Source organism: Leuresthes tenuis, unplaced genomic scaffold (assembly GCF_036924035.1).
Source record: "Leuresthes tenuis unplaced genomic scaffold, fLeuTen1.0.hap1 SCAF_23, whole genome shotgun sequence".
Lineage (NCBI taxonomy): Eukaryota > Metazoa > Chordata > Actinopteri > Atheriniformes > Atherinopsidae > Leuresthes > Leuresthes tenuis.
In genome coordinates this window covers 26,927,410-26,942,738 of record NW_027325377.1, presented here as the reverse complement: position 1 = coordinate 26,942,738, position 15,329 = coordinate 26,927,410, and the positions used below count along the sequence as shown (strand labels likewise).

Here is a 15,329-nt window from a genome sequence, read left to right as displayed (position 1 = left end):
CAAATACATTTGACTTTAAGTTTAGCTCATGGAAAATGGGAGCAAAAAGAAAACTTGCGTTCATATTTTTGTTCATTATATGTAAATGTGGTCCTGAGAATTGTTAAAAGTTGTAAATTTGCATCCGTGGGTTTTATAGGGTTAGGTCAGAGAATAGAGGTGTGAATGTGAGACAATGTGGCTCAACAAGTGTTAGGTTGGTGAAACCAACATTAACAGAGAGCAGAAGATGTTCAGGCAGGTAAACCGTTCACAGGTGACAGCTTTAGGTTGGTGAAACCAACATTAACAGAGAGCAGAAGATGTTCAGGCAGGTAAACCATTCACAGCGGGAGCGGGCGGGACCGGGCAGGAGCGGGAGGGAACGGGAGGGAGCGGGATGGAGCGGGCGGGAGCGAGCGGGAGCGGGTGGGAGCGGGATGGAGCGAGCTGGAGCGGGAGGGAGCGAGCGATATGAACTTTGCCGCAGGCAGAAGTGGGAGGGAGCGGGCGGGAGCGAGCGGGAGCGGGAAAGGGAGGGAGCGAGCAGTATGAACTTTGCCGCAGGCAGAAGTGGGATGGAGCGGGCGGTAGCGAGCTGGAGCGGGCGGGAGCAAGCGCCCGGATCTTCGGCGAAGGAGGAGACGAAGATGAAGATGATGAGGACACAGATAAAGAGGAAGAACAAAGCATGATGGAAGTGAAAGCTCACTCCATTATGATGGAGGAGGAAGAGGATGGTGAGAGTGTGATGAGCAGCGTTTCCTCTTCTGCAGCTGCTGCAGCGCTCAAAAGTGGACTGACCGGAGCGCAGAATGGGATGGACAGCCAGGCTTTAACTGGTGGTGAAGAGCAGCTGGTTCCTCCTGAGCACAACGGCGGGGAGGATAGGGAAGATGATGATGGTCTCGACAGCATGATCCGCGAGTGGCAGCGCAGAAATGAAATATACCAGAGTGATGACTGGTGGGAGGCCCAGCTCAACAGTGAGGAGGAGGATGGGGAATCTCTTGCAGGGGGTCGTCCAAAAAAGACAAAATAAATTAAAGATGCTGATGTGGAGAGCGTCACCAGTGAGGATGTACGAGCTGTAAAAGAGCGGTTAAAGCGTCGCATCAGGCGCCCTCCCTCCGACGCGATGTCCACCTCCAGCTGCTCAAGCTATTCCGATCTTTGGAAACAGCGGCTGAAGGAAATCGAGGAACAAGCTGCTGCTCGCTACCGCAAAAAAGAGGATGATGAAGGCAGTGAGAGCACTGCTACAGAAGGCGAAGGAGGAAAGCAAAAGATTGATGATGAAGTTCAGAGCATCCTCTCTGACACAACTTCCATGTACAATTTTTGCCAGAAGAACAAGGAAAAGATGACACCTTTGGAGCGCTGGCGCATGAAGAGAATCCAGTTTGGTTGGAACAAGAAAGATCGCGAGGATGGAGAGAAAAGTGATGGCGAGGGAGAAGCCAAGACCCCATCCTTCCAAGATGTGAACCTCACAGCTTACCAGTCGTGGAAGCTAAGGCAACAAAAGCGTCTTGGTGAGGATAACACAGACGAGATTCTGGAGTTGAGCCGGGGGGAGGACTCTGCTAGAGTCAAAAGGAGGCAAAGACGTGAGGAGATTCTGGAGCGTTCCAAGAAAACTTTAGAGGAAAGTAAATGGTAAATGGACTTGTACTTGTATAGCGCTTTTCTAGTCTAACTGACCACTCAAAGCGCTTCACTACATGCCGCATTCACCCCATTCACACACACTCATACAGCACGTCTTAAGATACACATAACTACGTGCTTTCTAAGCATTCACACACATTCATACCCCCAATGATACACTGGGGGAGCAACGTTGGGTTCAGTGTCTTGCCCAAGGACGCTTCGACATGTATCCTAGGGCAGCCAAAGTCGAACCACCGACCTTCCGATTGGTGGGCGACTGCTCTTCCTCCTGAGCTACAGCCGCCCCAGTCAGTCCATGTGTGGCTGGGAGACAGAGAGCTGTGTTAGCGGTGGTACGATACCTCTCTCTGCCTTCTGGGCTGGAGCCGGCGTAGCAGGCCCACCAAGTGTGGCTAACGATGACAACATGTCCATGCTCAGTGGCAGATCGTCTGTCATATCCTCTGTTTCAAAAGCTCGCAGTACGAGATCTGTCCAGTCCGCAGTTCCACCGAACCCCATGATGCCGGTTCCTCCCATCCTTCCAGTTCCAGCGGTGCAAGGTCCTGGAGGCGAACCAATGGTCAATCTGGCCAGTATCCAAAACTGGATCGCCAATGTTGTCTCTGAAACAATCAAACAGAAGCAGAGTGAAATGAGCCTGCCTCCTCCATCACGTGCTGGGTCTGAACTAAGCTTTGGTGGTGCCTCAAGTGTGCTTGCAGGTCGTGGTGTGGATGATGACAAAGCATCCCTGCTAAGTGGTGCTTCCTACTCCAGTGCTCTGTCCAAAGGACGTGGTGGAGCAGCATCTGCCCTCTCTGGGTCGAGTAGCATCTCAGGTCTCAGTGGTCGAGGCTCGGCCCTGGGTTCTGACCTTGGCTCCACTCTGGGCTCCAAGAAAAACAAAATCACCACTACGAGTGTCCCTCTCTTCAGTCTCTTCCAGGATCAGGTCAACCTGGGCAAACTGGATGCCATGGACAAGGAGATCAAGACTGAGATGAGAGAGAAGATGGCCACATATGAAAAGAAGAAGATCCTGGAAGACAACAAGCGAAGTACTCTCTACAAGAAAAAGAAACCGAAGGAGGATGAAGATGAGGAGGAGGAAAGGAAGAAGAGGGAGGAGGAGTTTCTTGAAGGGACAAAGAAAAAGGAGAAACCGAAGAGGAGTTATGGCCTCTCTGGGTGCCTGAATCTCAACCCAGCACTGGAGAAAAACAAGAACACCAGTATCGATGACTGGCTGGAAAGTGTCAGGCCCCCCCCGAGAAAATCCTCTTCTGGTCCAGATGCTGATCCATCAGAAGATCCATATGACGATCTTGATGCTTCTGCTTCTGAATTCGACTTCTCAATGGAACATTACCGTGAAACCGAACATTACCATGGACCAGATACGGAACATTACTGTGGACCAGAGACGGAACATTACCGTGGACCAGAACATTACCGTGGACCAGAACATTATCGTGAAACCGAACATTATCGTGAAACCGAACATTATCGTGGACCAGAGACCAAAACATTACCGTGAAACCGAACATGACCGTGGACCAGAGACGGAACATTAACGTGAAACCGAACATTATCGTGGACCAGAGATCGAACATTACCGTGGACCAGAGACAGAACATTACCTTGGACCAGAGAAAGAACATTACCGTGAAACAGAAACGGAACATTACCGTGGACCAGAGACAGAACATTACCGTGAAACCGAAACATAACATTATCGTGGACCAGAAACGGAACATTACCGTGAAACAGAAACAGAACATTATCGTGGACCAGAAACGGAACATTACCGTGAAACCGAAACAGAACATTATCGTGGACCAGAGACGGAACATTACCGTGAAACCAAACATTATCGTGGACCAGAAACGGAACATTACCGTGGACCAGAGACAGAACTTTACCGTGAAACCGAACATTATCGTGGACCAGAAACGGAACATTAACGTGAAACAGAAACACAAAATTATCGTGGACCAGAAACGGAACATTACCGTGATACAGAAACAGAACATTATCGTGGACCAGAGACGGAACATTACCGTGAAACTGAAACAGAACATTATCGTGTACCAGAAACGGAACATTATCATGGACCAGAAACGGAACATTACCGTGAAACAGAAACACAACATTATCGTGGACCAGAGACGGAACATTACCGTGGACCAGAGACAGAACTTTACCGTGAAACCGAACATTATCGTGGACCAGAAACGGAACATTACCGTGAAACAGAAACACAACATTATCGTGGACCAGAGACGGAACATTACCGTGAAACCGAACATTATCGTGGACCAGAGATCGAACATTATCGTGGACCAGAGACAGAACATTACCGTGGACCAGAAATGGAACATTACCGTGAAACCGAACATTATCGTGTACCAGAGACGGAACATTACCGAGAAACCGAACATTATCGTCGACCAGAAATCGAACATTATCGTGGACCAGAGACAGAACATTACCGTGGACCAGAAATGGAACATAACCGTGAAACCGAACATTACCATGGACCAGATACGGAACATTACTGTGGACCAGAGACGGAACATTACCGTGGACCAGAACATTACCGTGGACCAGAACATTACCGTGAAACCGAACATTATCATGGACCAGAGACCAAACATTACCGTGAAACCGAACATTACCATGGACCAGAAACGGAATATTACCGTGAAACAGAAACACAAGATTATCGTGGACCAGAAACGGAACATTACCATGAAACAGAAACATAACATTATCGTGGACCAAAGACGGTCCATTATCGTGGACCAGAGACGGAACATTACTGTGAAACCGAACATTATCGTGGACCAGACACAGAACATTACCGTGGACCAGAGACAGAACTTTACCGTGAAACCGAACATTATCGTGGACCAGAAACGGAACATTAACGTGAAACAGAAACACAAAATTATCGTGGACCAGAAACGGAACATTACCGTGATACAGAAACAGAACATTATCGTGGACCAGAGACGGAACATTACCGTGAAACCGAACATTATCGTGGACCAGAGATCGAACATTACCGTGGACCAGAGACAGACCATTACCGTGGACCAGAGACAGAACATTACCGTGGACCAGAGACCGAACTTTACCTTGAAACCGAACATTATCGTGGACCAGAAACGGAACATTACCGTGAAACAGAAACACAAAATTATCGTGGACCAGAAACTGAACATTACCGTGATACAGAAACAGAACATTATCGTGGACCAGAGACGGAACATTACCGTGAAACCGAACATTATCGTGGACCAGAGATCGAACATTACCGTGGACCAGAGACAGAACATTACCGTGGACCAGAGACAGAACATTACCGTGGACCAGAGACAGAACATTACCGTGAAACAGAACATTATCAAGGACCAGAAACGGAACATTACCGTGAAACAGAAACACAAAATTATCGTGGACCAGAGACGGAACATTACCGTGGACCAGAGACGGAACATTACCGTGAAACCGAAACAGAACATTATCGTGGACCAGAAACGGAACATTACCGTGAAACCGAAACAGAACATTATCGTGGACCAGAGACGGAACATTACCGTGAAACTGACACAGAACATTATCGTGGACCAGAAACGGAACATTATCATGGACCAGAGACAGAACATTACCGTGAAACCGAAACAGAACATTATCGTGGACCAGAAACGGAACATTACCGTGAAACAGAAACACAACATTATCGTGGACCAGAGACGGAACATTACCGTGAAACCGAACATTATCGTGGACCAGAGATCGAACATTACCGTGGACCAGAGACAGACCATTACCGTGGACCAGAGACAGAACATTACCGTGGACCAGAGACCGAACTTTACCTTGAAACCGAACATTATCGTGGACCAGAAACGGAACATTACCGTGAAACAGAAACACAAAATTATCGTGGACCAGAAACGGAACATTACCGTGATACAGAAACAGAACATTATCGTGGACCAGAGACGAAACATTACCGTGAAACCGAACATTATCGTGGACCAGAGATCGAACATTACCGTGGACCAGAGACAGAACATTACCATGGACCAGAGACAGAACATTACCGTGGACCAGAGACAGAACATTACCGTGAAACAGAACATTATCAAGGACCAGAAACGGAACATTACCGTGAAACAGAAACACAACATTATCGTGGAACAGAGACGGAACATTACCGTGGACCAGAGACGGAACATTACCGTGAAACCGAAACAGAACATTATCGTGGACCAGAAACGGAACATTACCGTGAAACCGAAACAGAACATTATCGTGGACCAGAGACGGAACATTACCGTGAAACTGAAACAGAACATTATCGTGGACCAGAAACGGAACATTATCATGGACCAGAGACGGAACATTACCGTGAAACCGAACATTATCGTGGACCAAAGATCGAACATTATCGTGGACCAGAGACAGAACATTACCGTGGACCAGAAATGGAACATTACCGTGAAACCGAACATTATCGTGGACCAGAGACGGAACATTACCGTGAAACCGAACATTATCGTCGACCAGAAATCGAACATTACCGTGGACCAGAGACAGAACATTACCGTGGACCAGAGAAAGAATATTACCGTGGACCAGAGACAGAACATTACTGTGGACCAGAGACCGAACTTTACCTTGAAACCGAACATTACCGTGGACCAGAAACGGAACATTACCGTGAAACCGAAACAGAACATTATCGTGGACCAGAGACGGAACATTACCGTGAAACCGAACATTATCGTGGACCAGAGATCGAACATTACCGTGGACCAGAGACAGAACATTACCGTGGACCAGAGAAAGAACATTACCGTGGACCAGAGACAGAACATTACCGTGGACCAGAAACGGAATATTACCGTGAAACCGAAACAGAACATTATCGTGGACCAGAGACGGAACATTACCGTGAAACCGAACATTATCGTGGACCAGAGATCGAACATTACCGTGGACCAGAGACAGAACATTACCGTGGACCAGAGACAGAACATTACCGTGGACCAGAGACAGAACATTACTGTGGACCAGAGACCGAACTTTACCTTGAAACCGAACATTACCGTGGACCAGAAACGGAACATTACCGTGAAACCGAAACAGAACATTATCGTGTACCAGAGATCGAACATTACCGTGGACCAGAGGCAGAACATTACTGTGGACCAGAGACCGAACTTTACCTTGAAACCGAACATTACCGTGGACCAGAGACAGAACATTACCATGGACCAGAGACAGAACATTACTGTGGACCAGAGACCGAACTTTACCTTGAAACCGAACATTACCGTGGACCAGAAACGGAACATTACCGTGAAACCGAAACAGAACATTATCGTGGACCAGAGACGGAACATTACCGTGAAACCGAACATTATCGTGGACCAGAGATCGAACATTACCGTGGACCAGAGACAGAACATTACCGTGGACCAGAAACAGAACATTACCGTGGACCAGAAACGGAACATTACCGTGAAACCGAAACAGAACATTATCGTGGACCAGAGACGGAACATTACCGTGAAACCGAACATTATCGTGGACCAGAGATCGAACATTACCGTGGACCAGAGACAGAACATTACCGTGGACCAGAGACAGAACATTACCGTGGACCAGAGATAGAACATTACTGTGGACCAGAGACCGAACTTTACCTTGAAACCGAACATTACCGTGGACCAGAAACGGAACATTACCGTGAAACCGAAACAGAACATTATCGTGTACCAGAGATCGAACATTACCGTGGACCAGAGACAGAACATTACCGTGGACCAGAGACAGAACATTACCGTGGACCAGAGAAAGAACATTACTGTGGACCAGAGACCGAACTTTACCTTGAAACCGAACATTACCGTGTACCAGAGACAGAACATTACCATGGACCAGAGACAGAACATTACCGTGAAACAGAACATTATCATGGACCAGAAACGGAACATTACCGTGAAACAGAAACAGAACATTATCGTGGACCAGAAACGGAACATTACCGTGAAACCGAAACAGAACATTATCGTGGACCAGAAACGGAACATTACCGTGGACCAGAGACAGAACATTACCTTGAAACCAAAACAGAACATAATCGTGGACCAGAAACGGAACATTATCGTGGACCAGAGACAGAACATTACCGTGAAACCGAAACAGAACATTATCGTGGACCAGAAACGGAACATTACCGTGGATCAGAGACAGAACATTATCGTGGATCAGAGACAGAACATTATCGTGGACCAGAGACGGAACATTATCGTGGACCAGAGACATAACATTACCGTGGACCAGAAACGGAACATTACCGTGAAACCGAAACAGAACATTATCGTGGACCAGAGACGGAACATTACCGTGAAACCGAACATTATCGTGGACCAGAGATCGAACATTACCGTGGACCAGAGACAGAACATTACCGTGGACCAGAGACAGAACATTACCGTGGACCAGAGACAGAACATTACTGTGGACCAGAGACCGAACTTTACCTTGAAACCGAACATTACCGTGGACCAGAAACGGAACATTACCGTGAAACCGAAACAGAACATTATCGTGTACCAGAGATCGAACATTACCGTGGACCAGAGACAGAACATTACCGTGGACCAGAGACAGAACATTACCGTGGACCAGAGACAGAACATTACTGTGGACCAGAGACCGAACTTTACCTTGAAACCGAACATTACCGTGGACCAGAGACAGAACATTACCATGGACCAGAGACAGAACATTACCGTGAAACAGAACATTATCATGGACCAGAAACGGAACATTACCGTGAAACAGAAACAGAACATTATCGTGGACCAGAAACGGAACATTACCGTGAAACCGAAACAGAACATTATCGTGGACCAGAAACGGAACATTACCGTGGACCAGAGACAGAACATTACCTTGAAACCAAAACAGAAACTTATCGTGGACCAGAAACGGAACATTATCGTGGACCAGAGACAGAACATTACCGTGAAACCGAAACAGAACATTATCGTGGACCAGAAACGGAACATTACCGTGGATCAGAGACAGAACATTATCGTGGATCAGAGACAGAACATTATCGTGGACCAGAGACGGAACATTATCGTGGACCAGAGACATAACATTACCGTGAAACCTAAACAGAACATTATCGTTGACCAGAAACGGAACATTATCGTGAAACCGAACATTATCGTGGACCAGAAACGGAACATTACCGTGAAAAAAAACACAACATTATCGTGGACCAGAGACGGAACATTACCGTGAAACGGAAAATTACCGTGAAACAGAAACACAACATTATCGTGGACCAGAGACGGAATATTACCGTGAAACCGAAACAGAACATTATCGTGGACATGAAACGGAACATTACCGTGAAACAGAAACACAACATTATCGTGGACCAGAGATCGAACATTATCGTGGACCAGATACGGAACATTACTGTGGACCAGAGACGGAACATTACCGTGGACCAGAACATTACCGTGGACCAGAACATTACCGTGAAACCGAACATTATCGTCAAACCGAACATTATCGTGGACCAGAGACCGAACATTACCGTGAAACCGAACATTACCGTGGACCAGAGACCGAACATTACCGCGGGCGGGAGCGGGTGGGAGCGGGCGGGAGCGAGCGGGACCTGGCAGAAGCGGGAGGGAGCGGGCGGGAGCGGGATGGAGCGGGACCGGGAGGGATCGGGAGGGAGCGGGCGGGAGCGGGAGGGAGTGAACGGGACCGGTTAGGAGCGGGAGGGAGCGGGCGGGAGCGAGCTGGAGTTAGCGGGACCTGGCAGAAGCGGGAGGGAGCGGGATGGAGCGGGACCGGGAAGGAGCGGGCAGGAGCGGGCGGGAGCGAGCTGGAGCGAGCGGGACCGGGCAGAAGCGGGCGGGAGCGAGCAATATGAACTTTGCCGCGGGTGGGAGCGGGCGGGAGCGGGCGGGAGCGAGCGGGAGCAGGAGGGAGTGATCGAGAGCGGGTGGGAGCGGGCGGGAGCGGGTGGGAGTGAGCGGGAGCAGGAGGGAGTGATCGAGAGCGGGTGGGAGCGGGCGAGAGCGGGTGGGAGTGAGCAATATGAACTTTGCCGCGGGCAGAAGTGGGAGAGAGCGGGCGAGAGTGAGCGGGAGCAGGAGGGAGCGGGCGGGAGTGGGCGGGAGCGAGCAATGTGACCTTTGCCGCGGGCAGAAGCGGGAGGGAGCGGGCGGGAGCGAGCGGGAGCAGGAGGGAGTGATCGAGAGCGGGTGGGAGCGGGCGGGAGCGGGTGGGAGTGAGCAATATGAACTTTGCCGCGGGCAGAAGTGGGAGAGAGCGGGCGAGAGTGAGCGGGAGCAGGAGGGAGCGGGAGGGAGCGGGCGGGAGCGAGCGGGAGTTAAACTGTCAACAAATTACAACTTATCCAGACTGTTGCTTGTTTTAATCATTTTAATTGAATTTTTATTATTTCATTTCTATCTTTTACAGTTTTAAATAAATAAAAGGCGTAAAATTCATAAAATAAATGAATAACCCCTGATGGTTGTCTTCTAAATTGGATAAGACGGGTTAGGGGTTAGGGTTAGGAGGTAGGACATGTTTTGTAATTATACCACAACCAGCAGTTGTACATGAAATGTGCTACACAAATACATTTGACTTTAAGTTTAGCTCATGGAAAATGGGAGCAAAAAGAAAACTTGCGTTCATATTTTTGTTCATTATATATAAATGTGGTCCTGAGAATTGTTAAAAGTTGTAAATTTGCATCCGTGGGTTTTATAGGGTTAGGTCAGAGAATAGAGGTGTGAATGTGAGACAATGTGGCTCAACAAGTGTTAGGTTGGTGAAACCAACATTAACAGAGAGCAGAAGATGTTCAGGCAGGTAAACCATTCACAGCGGGAGCGGGCGGGACCGGGCAGGAGCGGGAGGGAACGGGAGGGAGCGGGATGGAGCGGGCGGGAGCGAGCGGGAGCGGGTGGGAGCGGGATGGAGCGAGCTGGAGCGGGAGGGAGCGAGCAGTATGAACTTTGCCGCAGGCAGAAGTGGGATGGAGCGGGCGGTAGCGAGCTGGAGCGGGCGGGAGCGAGCGCCCGGATCTTCGGCGAAGGAGGAGACGAAGATGAAGATGATGAGGACACAGATAAAGAGGAAGAACAAAGCATGATGGAAGTGAAAGCTCACTCCATTATGATGGAGGAGGAAGAGGATGGTGAGAGTGTGATGAGCAGCGTTTCCTCTTCTGCAGCTGCTACAGCGCTCAAAAGTGGACTGACCGGAGCGCAGAATGGGATGGACAGCCAGGCTTTAACTGGTGGTGAAGAGCAGCTGGTTCCTCCTGAGCACAACGGCGGGGAGGATAGGGAAGATGATGATGGTCTCGACAGCATGATCCGCGAGTGGCAGCGCAGAAATGAAATATACCAGAGTGATGACTGGTGGGAGGCCCAGCTCAACAGTGAGGAGGAGGATGGGGAATCTCTTGCAGGGGGTCGTCCAAAAAAGACAAAAGAAATTACAGATGCTGATGTGGAGAGCGTCACCAGTGAGGATGTACGAGCTGTAAAAGAGCGGTTAAAGCGTCGCATCAGGCGCCCTCCCTCCGACGCGATGTCCACCTCCAGCTGCTCAAGCTATTCCGATCTTTGGAAACAGCGGCTGAAGGAAATCGAGGAACAAGCTGCTGCTCGCTACCGCAAAATAGAGGATGATGAAGGCAGTGAGAGCACTGCTACAGAAGGCGAAGGAGGAAAGCAAAAGATTGATGATGAAGTTCAGAGCATCCTCTCTGACACAACTTCCATGTACAATTTTTGCCAGAAGAACAAGGAAAAGATGACACCTTTGGAGCGCTGGCGCATGAAGAGAATCCAGTTTGGTTGGAACAAGAAAGATCGCGAGGATGGAGAGAAAAGTGATGGCGAGGGAGAAGCCAAGACCCCATCCTTCCAAGATGTGAACCTCACAGCGTACCAGATGTGGAAGCTAAGGCAACAAAAGCGTCTTGGTGAGGATAACACAGACGAGATTCTGGAGTTGAGCCGGGGGGAGGACTCTGCTAGAGTCAAAAGGAGGCAAAGACGTGAGGAGATTCTGGAGCGTTCCAAGAAAACTTTAGAGGAAAGTAAATGGTAAATGGACTTGTACTTGTATAGCGCTTTTCTAGTCTAACTGACCACTCAAAGTGCTTCACTACATGCCGCATTCACCCCATTCACACACACTCATACAGCACGTCTTAAGATACACATAACTACGTGCTTTCTAAGCATTCACACACATTCATACCCCCAATGATACACTGGGGGAGCAACGTTGGGTTCAGTGTCTTGCCCAAGGACGCTTCGACATGTATCCTAGGGCAGCCAAAGTCGAACCACCGACCTTCCGATTGGTGGGCGACTGCTCTTCCTCCTGAGCTACAGCCGCCCCAGTCAGTCCATGTGTGGCTGGGAGACAGAGAGCTGTGTTAGCGGTGGTACGATACCTCTCTCTGCCTTCTGGGCTGGAGCCGGCGTAGCAGGCCCACCAAGTGTGGCTAACGATGACAACATGTCCATGCTCAGTGGCAGATCGTCTGTCATATCCTCTGTTTCAAAAGCTCGCAGTACGAGATCTGTCCAGTCCGCAGTTCCACCGAACCCCATGATGCCGGTTCCTCCCATCCTTCCAGTTCCAGCGGTGCAAGGTCCTGGAGGCGAACCAATGGTCAATCTGGCCAGTATCCAAAACTGGATCGCCAATGTTGTCTCTGAAACAATCAAACAGAAGCAGAGTGAAATGAGCCTGCCTCCTCCATCACGTGCTGGGTCTGAACTAAGCTTTGGTGGTGCCTCAAGTGTGCTTGCAGGTCGTGGTGTGGATGATGACAAAGCATCCCTGCTAAGTGGTGCTTCCTACTCCAGTGCTCTGTCCAAAGGACGTGGTGGAGCAGCATCTGCCCTCTCTGGGTCGAGTAGCATCTCAGGTCTCAGTGGTCGAGGCTCGGCCCTGGGTTCTGACCTTGGCTCCACTCTGGGCTCCAAGAAAAACAAAATCACCACTACGAGTGTCCCTCTCTTCAGTCTCTTCCAGGATCAGGTCAACCTGGGCAAACTGGATGCCATGGACAAAGAGATCAAGACTGAGATGAGAGAGAAGATGGCCACATATGAAAAGAAGAAGATCCTGGAAGACAGCAAGCGAAGTACTCTCTACAAGAAAAAGAAACCGAAGGAGGATGAAGATGAGGAGGAGGAAAGGAAGAAGAGGGAGGAGGAGTTTCTTGAAGGGACAAAGAAAAAGGAGAAACCGAAGAGGAGTTATGGCCTCTCTGGGTGCCTGAATCTCAACCCAGCACTGGAGAAAAACAAGAACACCAGTATCGATGACTGGCTGGAAAGTGTCAGGCCCCCCCCGAGAAAATCCTCTTCTGGTCCAGATGCTGATCCATCAGAAGATCCATATGACGATCTTGATGCTTCTGCTTCTGAATTCGACTTCTCAAGTCGCAGGGCTTCCTACACCGCAGAAGAAGATGATGAGGAAACATACGGTGTTACCTCCAGACACCAGTCAAGACTGCATGAAGATCTGTCGAGGGAAGACACGGAGTATTCCTACAACGGGTTCTCGCAGTCCCGCGGCTACAGCCGTGCAGGAAGGTCATCTGCAACTTATGAGGAGAGCGATGAGGGAACAGAGAGCTATGGCGACTTCACCCAGAGAAAGTTCCCTCATCGTTCACGGCATGAAAACAGCGAGACAGAAGGGAGGAGGAGCAGGCGAGAGGACACCAACGAAGAAGAGGAGGACGACATTGCTACTTTCATTGCCCAAACCAGGCAGAGGGTCAGGGCTCGGGCTGCTGCAGAGACTCTAGATGACGAGGTGCTCACTGCATGGAGGGCTCAGCAGGAAGCAAAGGCTCAGAGTAGAAGTGAATCTTAGAAAGTATTCTAGCTCTTTTGTGCTTCTCAAAAAGGTTCAAACATGACATGTTATCTGAGGTGATTGAAGGAATTCTTTATGCACTATTTTTCATTTGAAAAACACTGGAATTTACATCCAAAGGGAGACTTTACCTTCTTATCATGTATCGAAACTGTACAACATTGAGTACCGGAGCGTGTTTTCAATAATGATTAGAAATAAAAGTAGTTTTACACTCGTTTGTGTGCACCTTTGTTGAACGTAAAACTGCTCCTAAAGCACATCGAGTGTGTATTTTCTTCGAAAAGTGCAAGAAAAAAAGAACATTTTCTCCAATTTGTGCTGCTGCATCAATCTATCCTCGTATAAATGTTCTCATAAACAGTGGTGATAGGTCCTCAATTCAGTTCAATCACACTTTATTAATCCCTGAAGGGGAATTATGTTGCTGCATAAATTATTGTTATATACAAGTTTTATATATAATAATAGGTGGATAACAAACTCTAATTCAAAAAAATGTAACAAGCTGACAAACAAAGTATCCCCACTCACGCCAACCAGCATCACCAACTAAATCACACCGCCGAGGTCAGCAAAGGCGTAAAACAACACCGCATCAACAAAGAGGACAACAATATTTTAATTCCATACACAGCTGAGAACAATGAAAACACTGGGAATGAAACACCTCAACACAAGCTGAGTGGTGTCAGTTCAGTGCAGTTCCCAGACCTTTATAACCGGGGACAATGCACAGCACATGGCAGCCAGATCCTCCACCTCTCACATTCAGCACTCCACCAGCACCTTAAGGATAAGGGACCTTTCCTGATCACAGACAAATGATGGAAGAGCCACAGGTGACTATAACATGTAGGTAAAGAAAACAGGCAGCGACAACCCTCAGAATTACGTCAAGATACTTCAAATTTTATTCATTTAATGTGTAAAAAGTCGGATGTGGCCTTGAACTCTGCACATATGACTGTATTTCCCATGCTACACTGCCACCCGATGGACTTTGTAGGGAAGTGATCATTCATTGCATTAGCTGCAGTGAGAGTCAGTGGGTCCACATGCTGAGATTAACTGAAGCTACAGTTGGGTTCTGCTCCTTATCTGAGGGTAATTATCCTTGGATATATGGCGGTGAATGAATGGAATCACTGGCACAAAGCATGTCATACCCCGGTACCATAGGTGGCGCTGTCCCCATTTCAGCTATCGCTAATAGAGCCACTTCCTGTTGACGTCTTCACCGCCAACAGCAACAAACTCAGGCATTCAGAAAGATGGAGAACGCAGAGCGTGATGAAGCTGCGTCCCTCTCCATCTGTGATGAGCTGGTTATGGCACAGACGATGCACAACGGCGCGTTCTCCATCGCGTTGTTTCTTTCTTTCTGACGACAACAACAGGAATATCGGCTCCTTCCACTTCCGGGTGACGATCCAGGAAAAAATCTGGAGCATGCGCAGAACGCATCTCGGGGTCTTAATTCGATCCGATTTCTTGTCAGATTAAGCTTGTTAAATGAACTGAATAACTCAATCTAATGCTACCCACACACCAGAAGACTTTGAAAAGACTCTGAAAGACGAGTGTTTAGAGTTTTTAGTCCCAGACCAGCCTCAGACTAAAGATTTTACAAAGACTGTGAATCTTGTAGGGTCACTATTTACAAGACTACAACTAGATTTTTTTAGATGTTTTACAAACATGGAGAAGAA

At 48.5% G+C, this 15,329-nt stretch overlaps 1 protein-coding gene across 1 annotated transcript; it reads left to right on the top strand.

Moving 5' to 3' along the window:
• Positions 1–568: 568 nt before the first annotated feature.
• On the top strand, positions 569–13,614 carry LOC140282792 (uncharacterized; the record flags this gene model as incomplete). Its single annotated transcript, XM_072377353.1, is given in 4 exon segments — positions 569–1,638; positions 1,942–3,005; positions 10,742–11,816; positions 12,120–13,614. Coding segments are annotated over 4 exon segments (4,704 nt in total), but the record flags the coding sequence as incomplete, so codon positions are not given.
• Positions 13,615–15,329: the final 1,715 nt, after the last annotated feature.